The sequence below is a fragment of the Haliaeetus albicilla genome, chromosome 12 (genome assembly GCF_947461875.1).
Source record: "Haliaeetus albicilla chromosome 12, bHalAlb1.1, whole genome shotgun sequence".
NCBI lineage: Eukaryota > Metazoa > Chordata > Aves > Accipitriformes > Accipitridae > Haliaeetus > Haliaeetus albicilla.
In genome coordinates, this window is record NC_091494.1 from 32,364,360 (window position 1) to 32,377,730 (window position 13,371).

Here is a 13,371-nt window from a genome sequence, read left to right on the forward strand (position 1 = left end):
GAAAAGAAACTTGGCACTGGAAAGGTTCCCCACCACCAGCTATAAAGGACTGAATTTGTCCTCCAGCATCCCTGATGCAGGAGGATGATTTCACCAGCCACCAAGACCATCCAGTTTTTGCAGCAGGGCTGAGGGCAATCCCTCAGGTCTCCTTCCCTGAAATGGTATTTGATGAAGGTACTTTCGACAGGACAGATCAGCCCACACAGAACCCAACTGAGCAAAACACGCACACGTTCACCACCCAGCGAAGCCTCCGGCTCCCAAACACAGCGCTGTGCTGGGTGGGAGCTCACCTATGTGATCAAATCCTGCTGGCCTCAGCACACGCTTCTGGGCTTTGCCGTGGGGCCAGCACAGTTGCTGGACATTAATGGGGTGGACATGCAAGTGTCGGGGGTCAGCACCACCAAACCCATGGGGGGAGGCCGTCTCTACCTCCGCAGCGTTGAATGAATACAACCGTGTCCATCGCTTGGTAAAATATAGCTTTTATTTGTTCATACAAATAGTATGAATTACCAGAATTTCATTTCCCTAGAAACATCTTTCTCTGTGTAAAATTAATTTGTGTTGTACATACCACAAAATAATCGATTTACATTTTTTTCAGATTTTCTTTTTTGTGTGGTTTTTTTTGTTTTTTCTTTCCATTTTGTTCTTTTTCTTACAAATTGGCTACTCTATAGTACCATGTTACAGACAACACGTCACTAATATCTGTACTGCACTTCTGAATACAGGACTGAATGAAACTCAGCCATAAATTAATGTTACTATGTGGAAAAAAAAAAAAAGAACTTCTAATCACACCTCCAAGCTTAACTTCAAAAAAAGTTGTTGTTTTTTTTTTTTTTTTAATTATGACAATAGCACTGATTCCGGTATTAGCAACCAGATGTACACCACGGGAAATTCACCTTCATTGTCTTATTTGCTAGGTAAGGCCTTTACGTTAAAAGTCTAGTGCAGACTTCATTACGAAGGATATTGAGCCAGGGCTAACAATTTGCTTAAGGTTAGAAGAGTTATTATTCACTCTCTGTATTTCTACTTTCCAACAAGATTGCTTCATGAGAGCATTTTTCAGCAGGGCTTGATTATACAAATTAAGCCCACACTCTGCTGTAGAGCTGAGGAAGGCATTGGGATATTAAAAAGTTGTTTCCAAGAAAGGAAGAAGGAAGACGTAGGGGATGCGAAATCTTCCAGCATTCAAAAGCAGGCACGCACACGTGCTCCGGAGGGAACCGCGCGGAAAGGCAGCCACGCCAACGCGGCAGATCCCGGAGGCTCTTGCCACGCAGCGGAAGGGCTCAGCCAGCGAAACCGCTTGGGGAAGCGGCGCGGTCATGGCTGGGAGCTCACCCAAAGGCCAAGTGGAGAGGATGAGCGTCTCTCCACACATTGCATAAGCCAGCTAGTAGGACGACTGAGGTTTTGAGAACCAAAACCCATGCTTTTCCACCAGGAATTATTTTCTTCTCCTCCCCACCCCTCACCCCCCGCAGCCCCTTCCCCTCAGTCACCCAACAGCAGCAGGGTTTGTGATAAAGCAGACACGCTTGTGCATTCATCGCCTGTCCTGGCAGCAGGGAACAGAGCCAGGGACCTGGCTGGAGCTAAAACCAAAGCCCCCAAACATGCATAGATCCAACCGCCACTCAAGGTTTGCAGCTGTGTTTTACAGGACGGGCGTTGTATGTGTGGTCTGTCAACCTGCGCAGCTCAGCAGGTGCCTGTGACCTCTGGAAGTGGGACTGCATCAGGCCAAAGCATCGCTTTGTTGCTAGAAATGGCCCAGGGCAAAAAGGAGAGGATTTGCCCAACTTTCCTGTTTGTGCTTGGAGGCAAACCCCAAGCAGGGATTTGCACCCTGCTCACAGCAGGTTTGCTAGGCAGCTCAGTCCTGACATTATGCTTAGCATCTCCCTTTGCTTGAGGACACCCCAGTGCACTGCACCCCATGTATGAACCCACACACACCTCACCAGCACTGAGGGAGGTGCGAGTCCCTAAATCCCTTCAGAGATGTGACACTGCTGAGCCAAGCCAAGAGCCCTTAGGTTCAAACAAAGCACTGAAGGGCAGCACTTTACCTGCAAATCCCTCCAGCAGACCCAGAGGTGGGTATCCACCTGAGCAGGACTAAATCAAGACCCAGGGAGAGTCCAGGCTCCAAAGAGCCTTTTCATCACCAAACAGCTGCAGCAGAGAGCTGTAAGGAGCAGGCAAGAGCAAGGAGGCTGCAAAGTAAAAGAAACATCTGGGAAATGCCACTGAAAACACCCCACCACAGCTGGGCATGGCTCAGCAATGTGGTACTCAAAGGTGGTTTGCTATGGGTGACTGGGGAGATGTGCAGGGCATGCATTTATATAGGCAATGTATACGAAACTGGAGCATTAACACAACTCACGTATGCTCTGCCCATTGGCGCATTTGCTGTTTCGAGTTTTACTTACACCGCCTGCTTTATGCAAGTGCCTACATGGTAATGTCATGAGATTTATCCAGCAAGCTCCACGCTCAGTGCGGTACATCATTTCAGCGCTGCAGGTGAGGTGCATGGGTTTTTGTTGCCCAAAGACAACATAGCCCTGCTTCTGTTAAAAATTCAAGGAGCAAATCACTTCTGTTGCCACCTTGCTCTGAAAAAGTTCCAGTTGAGCTAGCAGAACCCCTGACAATAACGATAAGGCACTGGCACACACGGTGCTTATCAAAACGTCCTGAGCACACAAAACGTGCCTAAAGCTCGCAGGAGAGCCCTGCCAACCTGTCCTAATGCCCCAAAGCATTTGGTTCCACCTGAGGGGAAGGATCTCCAGGTTATTGTACCTGGGTTGATGGTTAAGTGCTCAGAGCCTCCTGTCCTGCCTGGCTACCACCCCTGCGCTTGCCCGGGGCATCAGAGCGGGGGGGGGGTGGGTGTACCTGGCTACACCTGGGCTGACAGCAACACCCCAACCCAAGTACAGCCCAGACTCCCCCCTGCTTTTCTACAGATTCATCCTTGTTGGCAAAGCAGCACTTCTTCCTGGCTCTAGGCAAACGCTGCTCCTTGGGAGAGACCGTGGATAGGGTGTTGGACCAAAATGTAACGGGAATCAAGGGGGCCAAGGTTGATGTTCCCCAGCCTCAGGCACCGGGAGCTGCTCCAGCGGCTGCAGGGCTGGAGATGGTAGTGCTGCCTGTGCCGTGTCCTGGGACACCCTCCATGCTGGGGATGGCACCAAGCAGAGACCTGGGGTTTTCCCGTGACACCGCAACTCTGCTGGCGTCTTTGGTGGGTGGACGCTGCTCCCCGCACTGCCGGTGCAGCGGCACAGGCACTCCAGGAGCGATGCTTCTTGCAAGTCATTCGGACCAGCACCGAGCGTGTCACATACAGATACATGTATTTTTACATTTGTCCTGCAGTAAAGATTTAAAATGCATAGAGGGATCGTGGGAAAGAGCCTCCTTGACAAAATGCAAGAAAGATAAGTATACTGAGGAGACAGCTCTGCCCATGCAACAGGCTCTGCAGCTCCTCCGCTGGAAAATGAGCACGTTACCCTCCCGGCAGAGTCCTGGACTGCAGAGCAGGAGCTGTATGGCTTGGGGTTCCCTGCGCTTCACAGCCACCAGTAAAACGCAGAGGTATGTGGGTTGTAGGGAGATGACCAGCCTCCCTCCCCACCCGCCCCAGAGAAACCTCCCCCGGGGCTGCAGGACTAACTGTAAAGCTGTGGGACAAGGGAGCACAACACCGGAGCAGAGACTGGGACACTGGAATAGGGAAAGCAAGTGTTTATAAAGGCCAGATACCCGTAACAAAAATAAATTTGTGCTTTCCCTCCCTCCCCGCCCCTCCCCTGCCACCCTCCCTTTTTTTGATTTTTTAAATACAAATTTTGTTTAGGAAAAATGGAAGCACCGTCTGTTACAAACCAAACCAAAAAGAGGAGAAAACAGAAGGGGGGGGGGCGGGGAAAGGAGAGACATATTAGAATTAAACACCGTGGAATGTTAAACAGGTTACGGGCTACCATTCTAGCCAGTGCGGTTAGGCAGCTTAGTGAATTAATTGCTTAGGAATTAAAAATAAATTATTATAAAATAGATTTCTGTACATTTTACATACATATATATCTCTTTATATACGCAAACCGTGCTGGGCAAGAAATTACAGGAGACTTTCCCACGCCAGCCTCAGTCCCAGCCGAAGTCCTGCCCCGTCATCTGGTAGAACTTCATGTTGAAGGGCCGGTAGAAGTCCCGCAGTCTCTGCACCACCTCCTGGTCTATGTCGGGGTGGGTCCTGCCTTTCGTCTTCCCCAGGCAGTGGGGTTTGCTGCTGCCTTCCGCCTTCTTCAGGCAGGGGAACCCCTTGGTTTTGTTGAAGTAGAAGTGTTTGTCGGTGATGATCCTCTTGAGGCCCAGAAAGTCCTGGACCCTGCCCAGCTCCCCCGCGGGGTCGCTGATCAGCCTCTCCCCGCTGACGAAGAGGATCTGCCCGATGGGGAAGTAGAGGAGCCAGTTCTCCAGGTGCTTGGCATAGATGCCAATCTGGATGGCGCTCCACGAGGTGTCGATCAGGCCCGTAGTCCTGTTTTTGAAGGTCAGGCTCTCAAAGGTGGGGATATCGGGCTTCTTGGAGAGCGTCTGGGTGTAGTCCGAGATGGCTCTGGTCACGGGGTCCCGCACCACCACGATGAGCTTTGTGCCCTTGGACATGGAGGAGATGCGGGCTGGGGCCTCCTTGGTGACGAAGTAGCTGGGGGTCTTCTCCATGGTGATCTGCCCCTCCAGGGTCCTGGGCATGAGGTCCCTGCAGCAAAACACACAGACATGGGTCAGAACGACAGGTAACAGGACCAAAAATATGCATATGCATACATATATATATATATATGGTCACACATAGATACACAAGAATTTTTCTCCCTAAAATGCCTACACAGGCCATTTAGTGCGTACAGATAAATCCATCTTCCATTGATTTAGGGATTAGGGGGGGGATTATTATTAAAGGCCACTGTGTTAGAAATCCAGCTAAGTAATCTCCCAGTTATCCATGAGTGGATTAGCTGGGCTATGCTCTGCACCTGGAGTGCGGCTACATGTACCACACGGGCTCCAGACCAGTCAGGATGAGTCCTGAGCTACACCAGGTGGCTTTCCTGGCTCAGGTCAACACCGGAGAGCCCTCAGCTCCAACCCAGGGCTCGTTTTCCCCACAGTAACAAGAAGTACAGTGTAACAGAAAAGCAGGACCTCACCGGAAAACGTCCACCTTGCTTTCCGTTCACCTCCCAAACGCAACACTTTTCCCAATTCAAGCAAGAGGGTGCAACTTGTCCTTGGCTTGTCAACAACAGGACCTCATCCAACCATAGGGGTCCTCTGGCACCCAGCTTCACCCATTTGCTTTACTATTCCCTCTCGCTGTGCAGACTTGCTCCCTATTGCACACTAGAAGGAACATCAAGAGCTGCTGGTGGCATCTTCAGCACATCCCAGTCCAGCACCCAACGAGGACAACCTCTCCCCTCCACTGCCACAAAGGCTACAGGTCCAGGACACAGCATACGACCACGGAGAACACAACCTCAGCTCATGGGTAGGATGTACCCTCACAAAATACCCTCAAAACCTAAAGCCTTCAGCAATTTCACTTTATTCCCTGGCTATTTCTAATTAATCATGTGGGGAAAAACTAGAGAGCTTGCAGAAATGATGGAAGCGGCACAAACCAGGAAGAGTAATTTTTTCCTATCATTCATCAGGCAAGCCTAAATATCTTAGACCATTTGCCAATTCTTTCCCTTTATAACCCAATGGGACTCATTTGCTCTGGGTTGCAAGACAGTTAAAAAAAAAGGCAAGAGGGGAGTCAGCCACAAAATTAAAGCTATAAAACTTGATTAAGTTTTCAAGCATCCACCCAGCACAGAGAAATAACCAGCCAGTGTGTAATCTGCAAGCCTCAAACAGCGTTTCCCTCAGACGTACGACACTGCACACAGAGGCTGTTTGTTCCCTGACGGCCATCTCCTCCCTTACCGCTTTTATGCTTCTACAGCAATGAAGACCATGGGCTCTTGCAATTAAAAAAGCGACTGATAATTTGTGCTAAAGCCAATGGTTGCCCTGATTAAGAAGCCAAGGCAAAAAGATGACCCATCTGTTCTGAGGCCAAATAATAGGAAAACCAGGAATGAGAGGTCTGATTGAATCAAAAATCATAACATGCCTATGAAAGTTGGTCAGCAGCTATTTATGCAACTGCTATTTAGCTCACACTGTAACTGGTATTTTGCTTCATCAGCTTCTGCAATTAACTTTATGCAATGTGTTTACTGGCAAGGGGCACCCAATGACTACATCTCTGCACTGCAGGTGAGGTGTGCTCAGAGGCTCCCCAAAAAGCCCCATCTCCACAGACCCATGGTGAGAGACGGTCCCCATACCAGATCTGCACGGGTCACTGGGAGAAGTGGTGATGGACAAGCTGGACTGTGGAAGAAGGGGCTATCAGCTTGTGGAAACCCCCAGCCATGCCCAAGGGTGGTGGCAACCCCCAGGGCTGCAATTTCAAGGCCATGCAAGTGGAGTTTCACATGCAGATAAAAATCACACCGGTCCACCAGACATCTGGGAAGCGAGAACTTCTGAAAGTCAGGAGCCAGCCTGTGCCAAAAAAACAGTAACCAAAATAAAACTCTGACTAATCCTTCACCTTTCTGGCCAACTCCACAAACCTGTAACACCATCGCAGAACACAGCCAGTCTGTAATGGTCAGACACCAACTCTTAAATCTATCATGGGCTGATGTGGATTTCAACAGTCTACTCATTAAGTGGTGTCTCTTTTTATGGCCACATTAAATCCAAGTTCTACATCCTGCGCTGGCCATCAACCGCTTTCCAGCTTGATTTAAGAGGCTGGTTTCAACCCACGAAGTCCTTAATGGGCTGGGACCTGCCTAGAGAGGAGATTGCTTCCCAAGACATGCTCAGGACAGCCGTGCTGCACCGAAGCCCTTTGGCTTCAGGTCAGGTCTGTCAGATTGCTTGCTGTATGGGGCCCTGCACCTCGAGACCAACTTCTCCTCCAGGACTACTACAGTCAGTATTTATCAGTCTCCTGGGAATAATGCAAGGGTTAGTTTTAACCCCTTGCACAAGAGAGGCATTGGGTAGGGCTGGGCCATGAAACAGGAGGAAATTGCTGGGGGTGGAGGTGCTGAGTCAGTTGATCTGGTTGGGAAACACAGGCTTTTAATTAGCATTTCAACAAAGAGGAGTACTCTGCAGAAGTGGAAGACAGCAAGGAGCACCTCTTCGAGTAAGAGGCATCCACAGGCCCAGTGTCAGTCCTTTTCCAGACCAGTCAGCACCTGAACCCACACTCTTGATTTGTGGCTGAGGACTTCCAGTATGTCTTGTTTCCAATAGAGCCGAGAGCACTCAGTTCTGTGCAGGTCTAGACCCCCCAAAATTGTTATTTTTGGAGAGAACCTGAATCCTTGGCATTTGCAGAACATCTCGCTGGTGACCCATCACAGCAAGAGAAGCAAGACAAGGCACACCATTGACATTGCTACTGGTGTCTGGCAGCACAGGCTAAGATGAGCGAGATAGAAACAGAGCCTTCAACCCAAGAATGAGAACTGAATCCACCAAAACCAGCCTTCAGCCCTAGCTCCAGCACTCCCTTCCTTTGTTGTACCCAGACGGGTGCCAGGCATAGCCCAAAACTAAGATCCTCGAAACCGTCTCAGACGCTGCCTTGTTTGAAAACTGGCTGCATAAAAGCTAGACAGCAGCAAGTGAAGCCAAATATTGTGGCCCATGGATGTGGTTTGAACCTCTGACAGCATCACGTCCAGGAAAGCAAAGTTTTATTGTATAGGTCTGTCTGTTGTGATGAGCCTTCTCATGCTTTCCATAATCTCCTATAGAGGCATCAGTCATCGTGCTGGCAGCCAGAGACAACAGAGCTTCAGGGACAGGAGGAGCCGGTAAGTTGGCTGGTCTGAACTCACACAGGTGGAAAAGTCACCAAGGAGCATTTATTCCCATTCAGACCACAACTGGAGAAGGGCAACCTGGCCCACATACAGCAATGCAGCTCCAACACAACACGCTGGACATACATGTTGGTGGAAGTAGGACCAGACTTCAGCTCTGAAGACATCTGCTCCTGGGGCTCCAAGACAGCAAGGGCTGCACTAAACAACAGCCATTGTAGGAGGGAAAAGAGGAGCTGTAATGGTCAGAAGAGCTGTAGCCACCATGCCCTGGCAGGATGCAACCCCTTTGGGCAAAAATAATAGCAGAAACCCACAATCAACTCAACAGTGCATGCGCAGTTCAGCCCTGTGGCAGTTCGTGACAGCTGTGGAGTCCTCTCTTTCCGTGGAAGGTTCACAGGCATGTTAGAGACCTGGGCAGCTTCTGCCAGCGCTGTTTGGTGCAAGATAAGAATGGCAGAGGTGCAGCTACCACGGTTGCCCATACAGGAGAGGAAAGGGAGATGATAAAGGGAGTCAGGCTGTGGGAAACAGGGAGCTCAACTGAGCCCTTGGACAAAAGCTGCTGCACCAGTCGGGACAGGGCTGGATGGAGACACCGCCGAGGGCTGTAGCGGATACTGTAGTGGAAAGTAAAGATAGTATGAAAAGCCTGGCAAGCAGTCCCTCCTGCCTTGTTATCCTCCTGCCTTCTGGCAACCTGGAGTTCAAAGACCTCTGGAGCCAGCATCTGCATCCAAATCATCCCATTTCATAGTGCCTATGAACTGTCTAATCCCTTCAAACCCATGAATACTTCTGGCCTTGAGAACATCCCACAGCAGAGAGTCCCAGCACCGAAGCACTGCTTTTACCTGTTATTTGAACCCTCCCCCTACATCCCTGCTCGGGAAGGGACGAGGCACCTGCTTTCTAAAAGCCAGGAAAAGGAAAGCCAGGATGAGGAGCACCAGCAGACTCCCGGCATCCCTTACTTCCCACCAAGCCCAGCCAGCAAAGTGCTGGCAGGGCTCAGCACTGCTCTGCTGACTTCGGCAATGCTGTCGGCAGCATTGGGGGTCCCAGCAAGAGGAGGGAGTTGCTGCGTGAGCACAGCTATGAATTTTCCACGGGCAGAGAGCAGAGCCCCTAACCCTGAGCTATTAACATGTCAAGAGGGACAGAGGAAAAGCTTTTCCTTTAATGAATATTTCCTCAGTGAAGCCTGCACCCTTCGTAGGCGAAGTGATAGGCTTAGTCTAAAGATGGATTGGCCTACTTTACCTATTAACCACTTAGACTAATGTAATAAAGGCTCTCTTTATTCAAACAGCCCTAATCCCCAGCCCGATGCAGCTCTGAAGCCTAGAATAAGGGATGCTAAAACGAACCCAGCCAGGCTGCTGCTTGGAGAAGCACTGGTGCAAGATTTTGTATTTTTTTTTTAAGTGCAAACTTCTCCAATGTGAAAACTGGACCCAGAGCGAGATAAATTTACAAAGTGGGGATGACAGGTGGCCACACGGTAATCCAATCCTGAAGCCTAATGCCCTTTGTGGCAGCTTTTGTCTGCGCAGAGGGGCTCTGGGCTAATCTGCTGCCACTTCTCAAGGAGGAACGGTGAGGGGCCGCAGGCTGGGGGGGTCAAGGGGACCTCTGCAACCTGTTGCTGCATTATTTGCCCCAGGTAGGACAGACCAGCGCGCAGGGCAGAGCCCAGCAGTTGTTACCGATTTTATCCCCGGGGACGTCTGTCGGTCCCCCCCACGCACCTCCTGCCATTTGCAAACACCCGCTGGGATAAACCCCTCCGGGGTCTGCCACAGCCCAGGGGGTCTGTGGAGATGACCACCTCTGGCCGTCTGCCCATGTGGAGGTCACCGTCAGGCTGCCCAGCAGAGACCCGGCACACTCAGGTGCTCCTGCTGCCAAACAGGAGTCCTGGAGCTGAGTGGGTGATGAGTTTTCCCTCCTGGGGAGGGTTTCATGCCAGATACATTCCTACCCCACACCCAGAGTCACCCAGCATTGCTTTCGGAGATGTTCCCCCCACTCCAGCGTGCTCAAGTGCTGAAGTCCCACTGGTAAGTTTTAAAATTGGGGTGCCCCGTGCTGCAGCGATGGCACCCTCCAGTCTCGAGCCCCTCCACCTCCAGACCACCCCCTGCTCAATCCTCTGAGCTGCCTCAGTTTCCCTCTGCAAGGATGACAAAACTCTCCTAGAGGAGATGAACAGCTGTGTATAGGGTATTGTAAAAGCAAGAGAAGCGTCGTTATGGTCAGGATAAAACACTGTAGCATCCGGATGCAGCTATGAGATGCAGACCGGGGAGCGCTCGCAGCAGTCCCCGCAGCAGATCTGCCAGCAGATACAGCAAGAACCTCCTTTGGTGCAGAATTTCTAGACTTACCCCCACAGCAGTTCCCTAGAAGCAAGGAAAATGGGGGAAAGGGGAGAAAAAGCAAGTCAAACTATTTTGGACATCAGCCACATTCACACCAAGTTCAGGCCTGTAATCCAGAACCATTTCCTTTCCAGCCTGGTGGTGCAGACGCAGAGCATCCAACCTATTTCTGGCCAGTTTCTACCCAAATTCCCAACTGGTGTTTCAAGACAAAGAAAAAGCGATTTCTTCCCAGAAATCCAAATCTTGGCAACCTGACTGTTTCTGGGGAAAGCGCCCCCAAATCCTCCCAAAAGGCTGTCTAAGAAACCACACAGATTAGATTGAAAGCTTATGGCGAGAAGGTGAATAGAAATGCAAAAGGTAGACACAAAACCTCTTCTTCCATTCTGGGAGGAGACACATTTCTAGCCTCCAGAGTCATGACAGGGAGTTTGAAAACCCAAGGTGAAAAGCCCAAGCAGCAAGACCCAGAACATGGTACAATTTGGTGCACGTGATGCATTTGTTGTGACTTTTGCTGCGTTTCTAATTTGCAGGTTGGAAAGCAAACAAGCCTGCTGATACCAGCTCGGAAAAGCTTTAAAGGAAACAAGTGCAGAAGATGAGGCAGACTGAAGCCTCGTCCCCTCCTACAATGATGCTCTCCAGCTTGCTGCATCCTCTCCTGTCCTATTCCTGTCCCCAGGGGCGGTTTGGTCTCCTGTCCCCATTCCAGCATGGTCCCGCTCAGCTTTGCTCCAGTCAGGATCCCACCAAAGCCAAAGGGCTTGTTTCAAACTACAGTCCATCCATCCGCTGCCTTAAATCAAACACACTTTTGAGGAGGGCTATACTGCCGTTCCTGCCCTGCACAGCCAATTCTCTTTCTAAATCCCCCTGCTTCTCTGCCTCTTCCTCTCGTCCCCTGTCCCAATAAATAAATTTAGGCTCACTTGCTAATCTAGTGTCTTGAAAAAGAGCTGTAGACACCCAGGAAAGGATTGGGGTGACATTTCCATTGCTGGCAGCTTTGCCTTCCAGCCTACCTGCTCTACCAAGGCGATACCCAGTTGTTCCCAGTCTCCGAGGCAGCAGGTTGCTGTCAGAAAGCAGGAAAAATGTACAGTGGTGAGCAGAGCAGCCAAGGGCTGGATTAAAACCACACACTTGTAGCCTCATACAGGCACCTGACAGTGAGGAAGAGCTCTGCAATGCTCTGGGAAGCAAAAACCGAGAGCATCACCAGCTCAGCTCTGAATACCACCACACTGGACCCTTCCTGACCCTCCTCACTGCAGGGCTGATCACAAAATCATCAAATCCCAGAAATACTCCTTAAAAGCAAGAACCTAACAAGCCCGGGGAAAGACTGTTAAAGTAATAAAGCATTTAGTTACATCACAGAGCCTGCCACCAACATCAAGGTCAACCGGCTTCAAAATTACCCACTTGGCTTTGACTCCCCTTTCTGGTGGCAGCAGCTCCAGATGGGGGAAAGAGGAAGATGGAGGGGGAGGAAGAAACAGAGAGAGAAGCATCAATAGCAAATTCCTCTTTGGGGGTGGGAACACTTGCTGGTTTATTATTTGATACATCACATTTTTCTTACCAAAATTTTCCCTGGCTCAGGCTGCCGTTGCACCAAGGACCTGTACAGTAGCACACAGCCTCTCCTCCTTTTATGACCAGCGGTGAGGGCAACATGTGCGCCTTTGTCTCGAGCAGGAGCCTGTTGTTTGGGTTGGCAAATTATACAACAATAAAAGGGAACGGCTGGGAACCAGCCTCGGCCTTTTTGAAACGGGTGTAACCCTATCCAGCTCCGTCAAACACTCGCCACGACATTTACACAAACCAGATGATGGGAATTAATGAACTTTGGGGGTGAGGAAGGGGTAGGTAAAGGAGGAGGGAAAGGGGGAAAAAGTATGTGGGCTTGAAATTAATGTTTTTCTCACTTTCCTTGCTCCCTGCCCCCAAATCTGCCAGGTGCCCTTCACCTGCTGGGGAGTTTGGGGATTAAAGGAGGGAGAGGAGGGTAACGGCATGTGAAGGCTCCCCATCAAGAAGCTGCTCCAGGGCTTCAATGGAGCCAAAGAGCCAGTGGCCATGGGTGGCATCACCACATACCCCACAGGAACAGGCTCTGGCCCGGCTGTGGAGTCTGATCTAAGTTCTTTTGATGCAGATAAAAAAATCCCATCAAAGGCTGGGGGAGTGGGGAGACGTGGGGCATCGGCAGATGGTCCTTTCGCCCCCACTCCACGCAGGCAGAGCCAGGTTGCGCCAAACGGCTCCGGCAAATCAAAGCAAGCCGTGCCTCGAGGAGGGGACAACGTGCTGCTGCAATCACGAGGGGCTGGGGCTTTTTTTTTTTTTGGTTGGTTTGGGTTTTTTATGAAAGACTTTATCCACCTCCCCAAAAGTCACTGCACTGAAATCAGATCTAGGAGCCACCACAGAGGTTTGACCCTCCCCATGCTGCAGTTGAGGGACACGGGGCACTTTGCCCGGCTGCAGCCAAGAGCAGACGGTTTGCAGCAGCATCTGAGCACCTGACCTGGAGAAAGAAGGGCCTGATCCATGCACAAAACCTGGAGGATTTGTGCCTCTGGGAAAAGCAATGGGTGTGATGAGCTGAACCAGCCTCTGCTGCAAAGGTCACTTCCCACCCTGTGCCAGCCAAAACCCACTTCCCTCCCAAATGCCTCCTCCACCTCATGGGTTTAAGTGGCTTAATTAGAAGCACAGACTTATAACCAAGATAATGACATGTTATCCCTCACAGGGTTGCTGCCTTGTATAACAAGTGCCATATATGGTGCACTGTAAAGCTGCAGCCTACAAGGGAGGAATAAGTTACAGCAGCAGAAACAGTCCACGGGAGTCTTGTCTGCATGGGGACAGGGTTTGTACTTTCACCAGAGAGCATAATAAAGAGGCCAAAGAGCCACACACCCTCCTTTGAGACCAATGGGTGA

At 50.5% G+C, this 13,371-nt stretch overlaps 1 protein-coding gene across 1 annotated transcript in view; it reads right to left on the bottom strand.

The window, feature by feature from the left end:
* Positions 1-471: 471 nt before the first annotated feature.
* Positions 472-13,371, bottom strand: part of LOC138688132 (heparan sulfate glucosamine 3-O-sulfotransferase 3B1-like) — a 31,718-nt gene continuing 18,818 nt past the window's right edge. Inside the window, exon 2 of the mRNA XM_069798907.1 lies at positions 472-4,816. Within this exon, the coding sequence (XP_069655008.1) occupies positions 4,198-4,816 (619 nt within the window). The 3' untranslated portion in view covers positions 472-4,197. The remainder of the gene's footprint in view (positions 4,817-13,371) is intronic.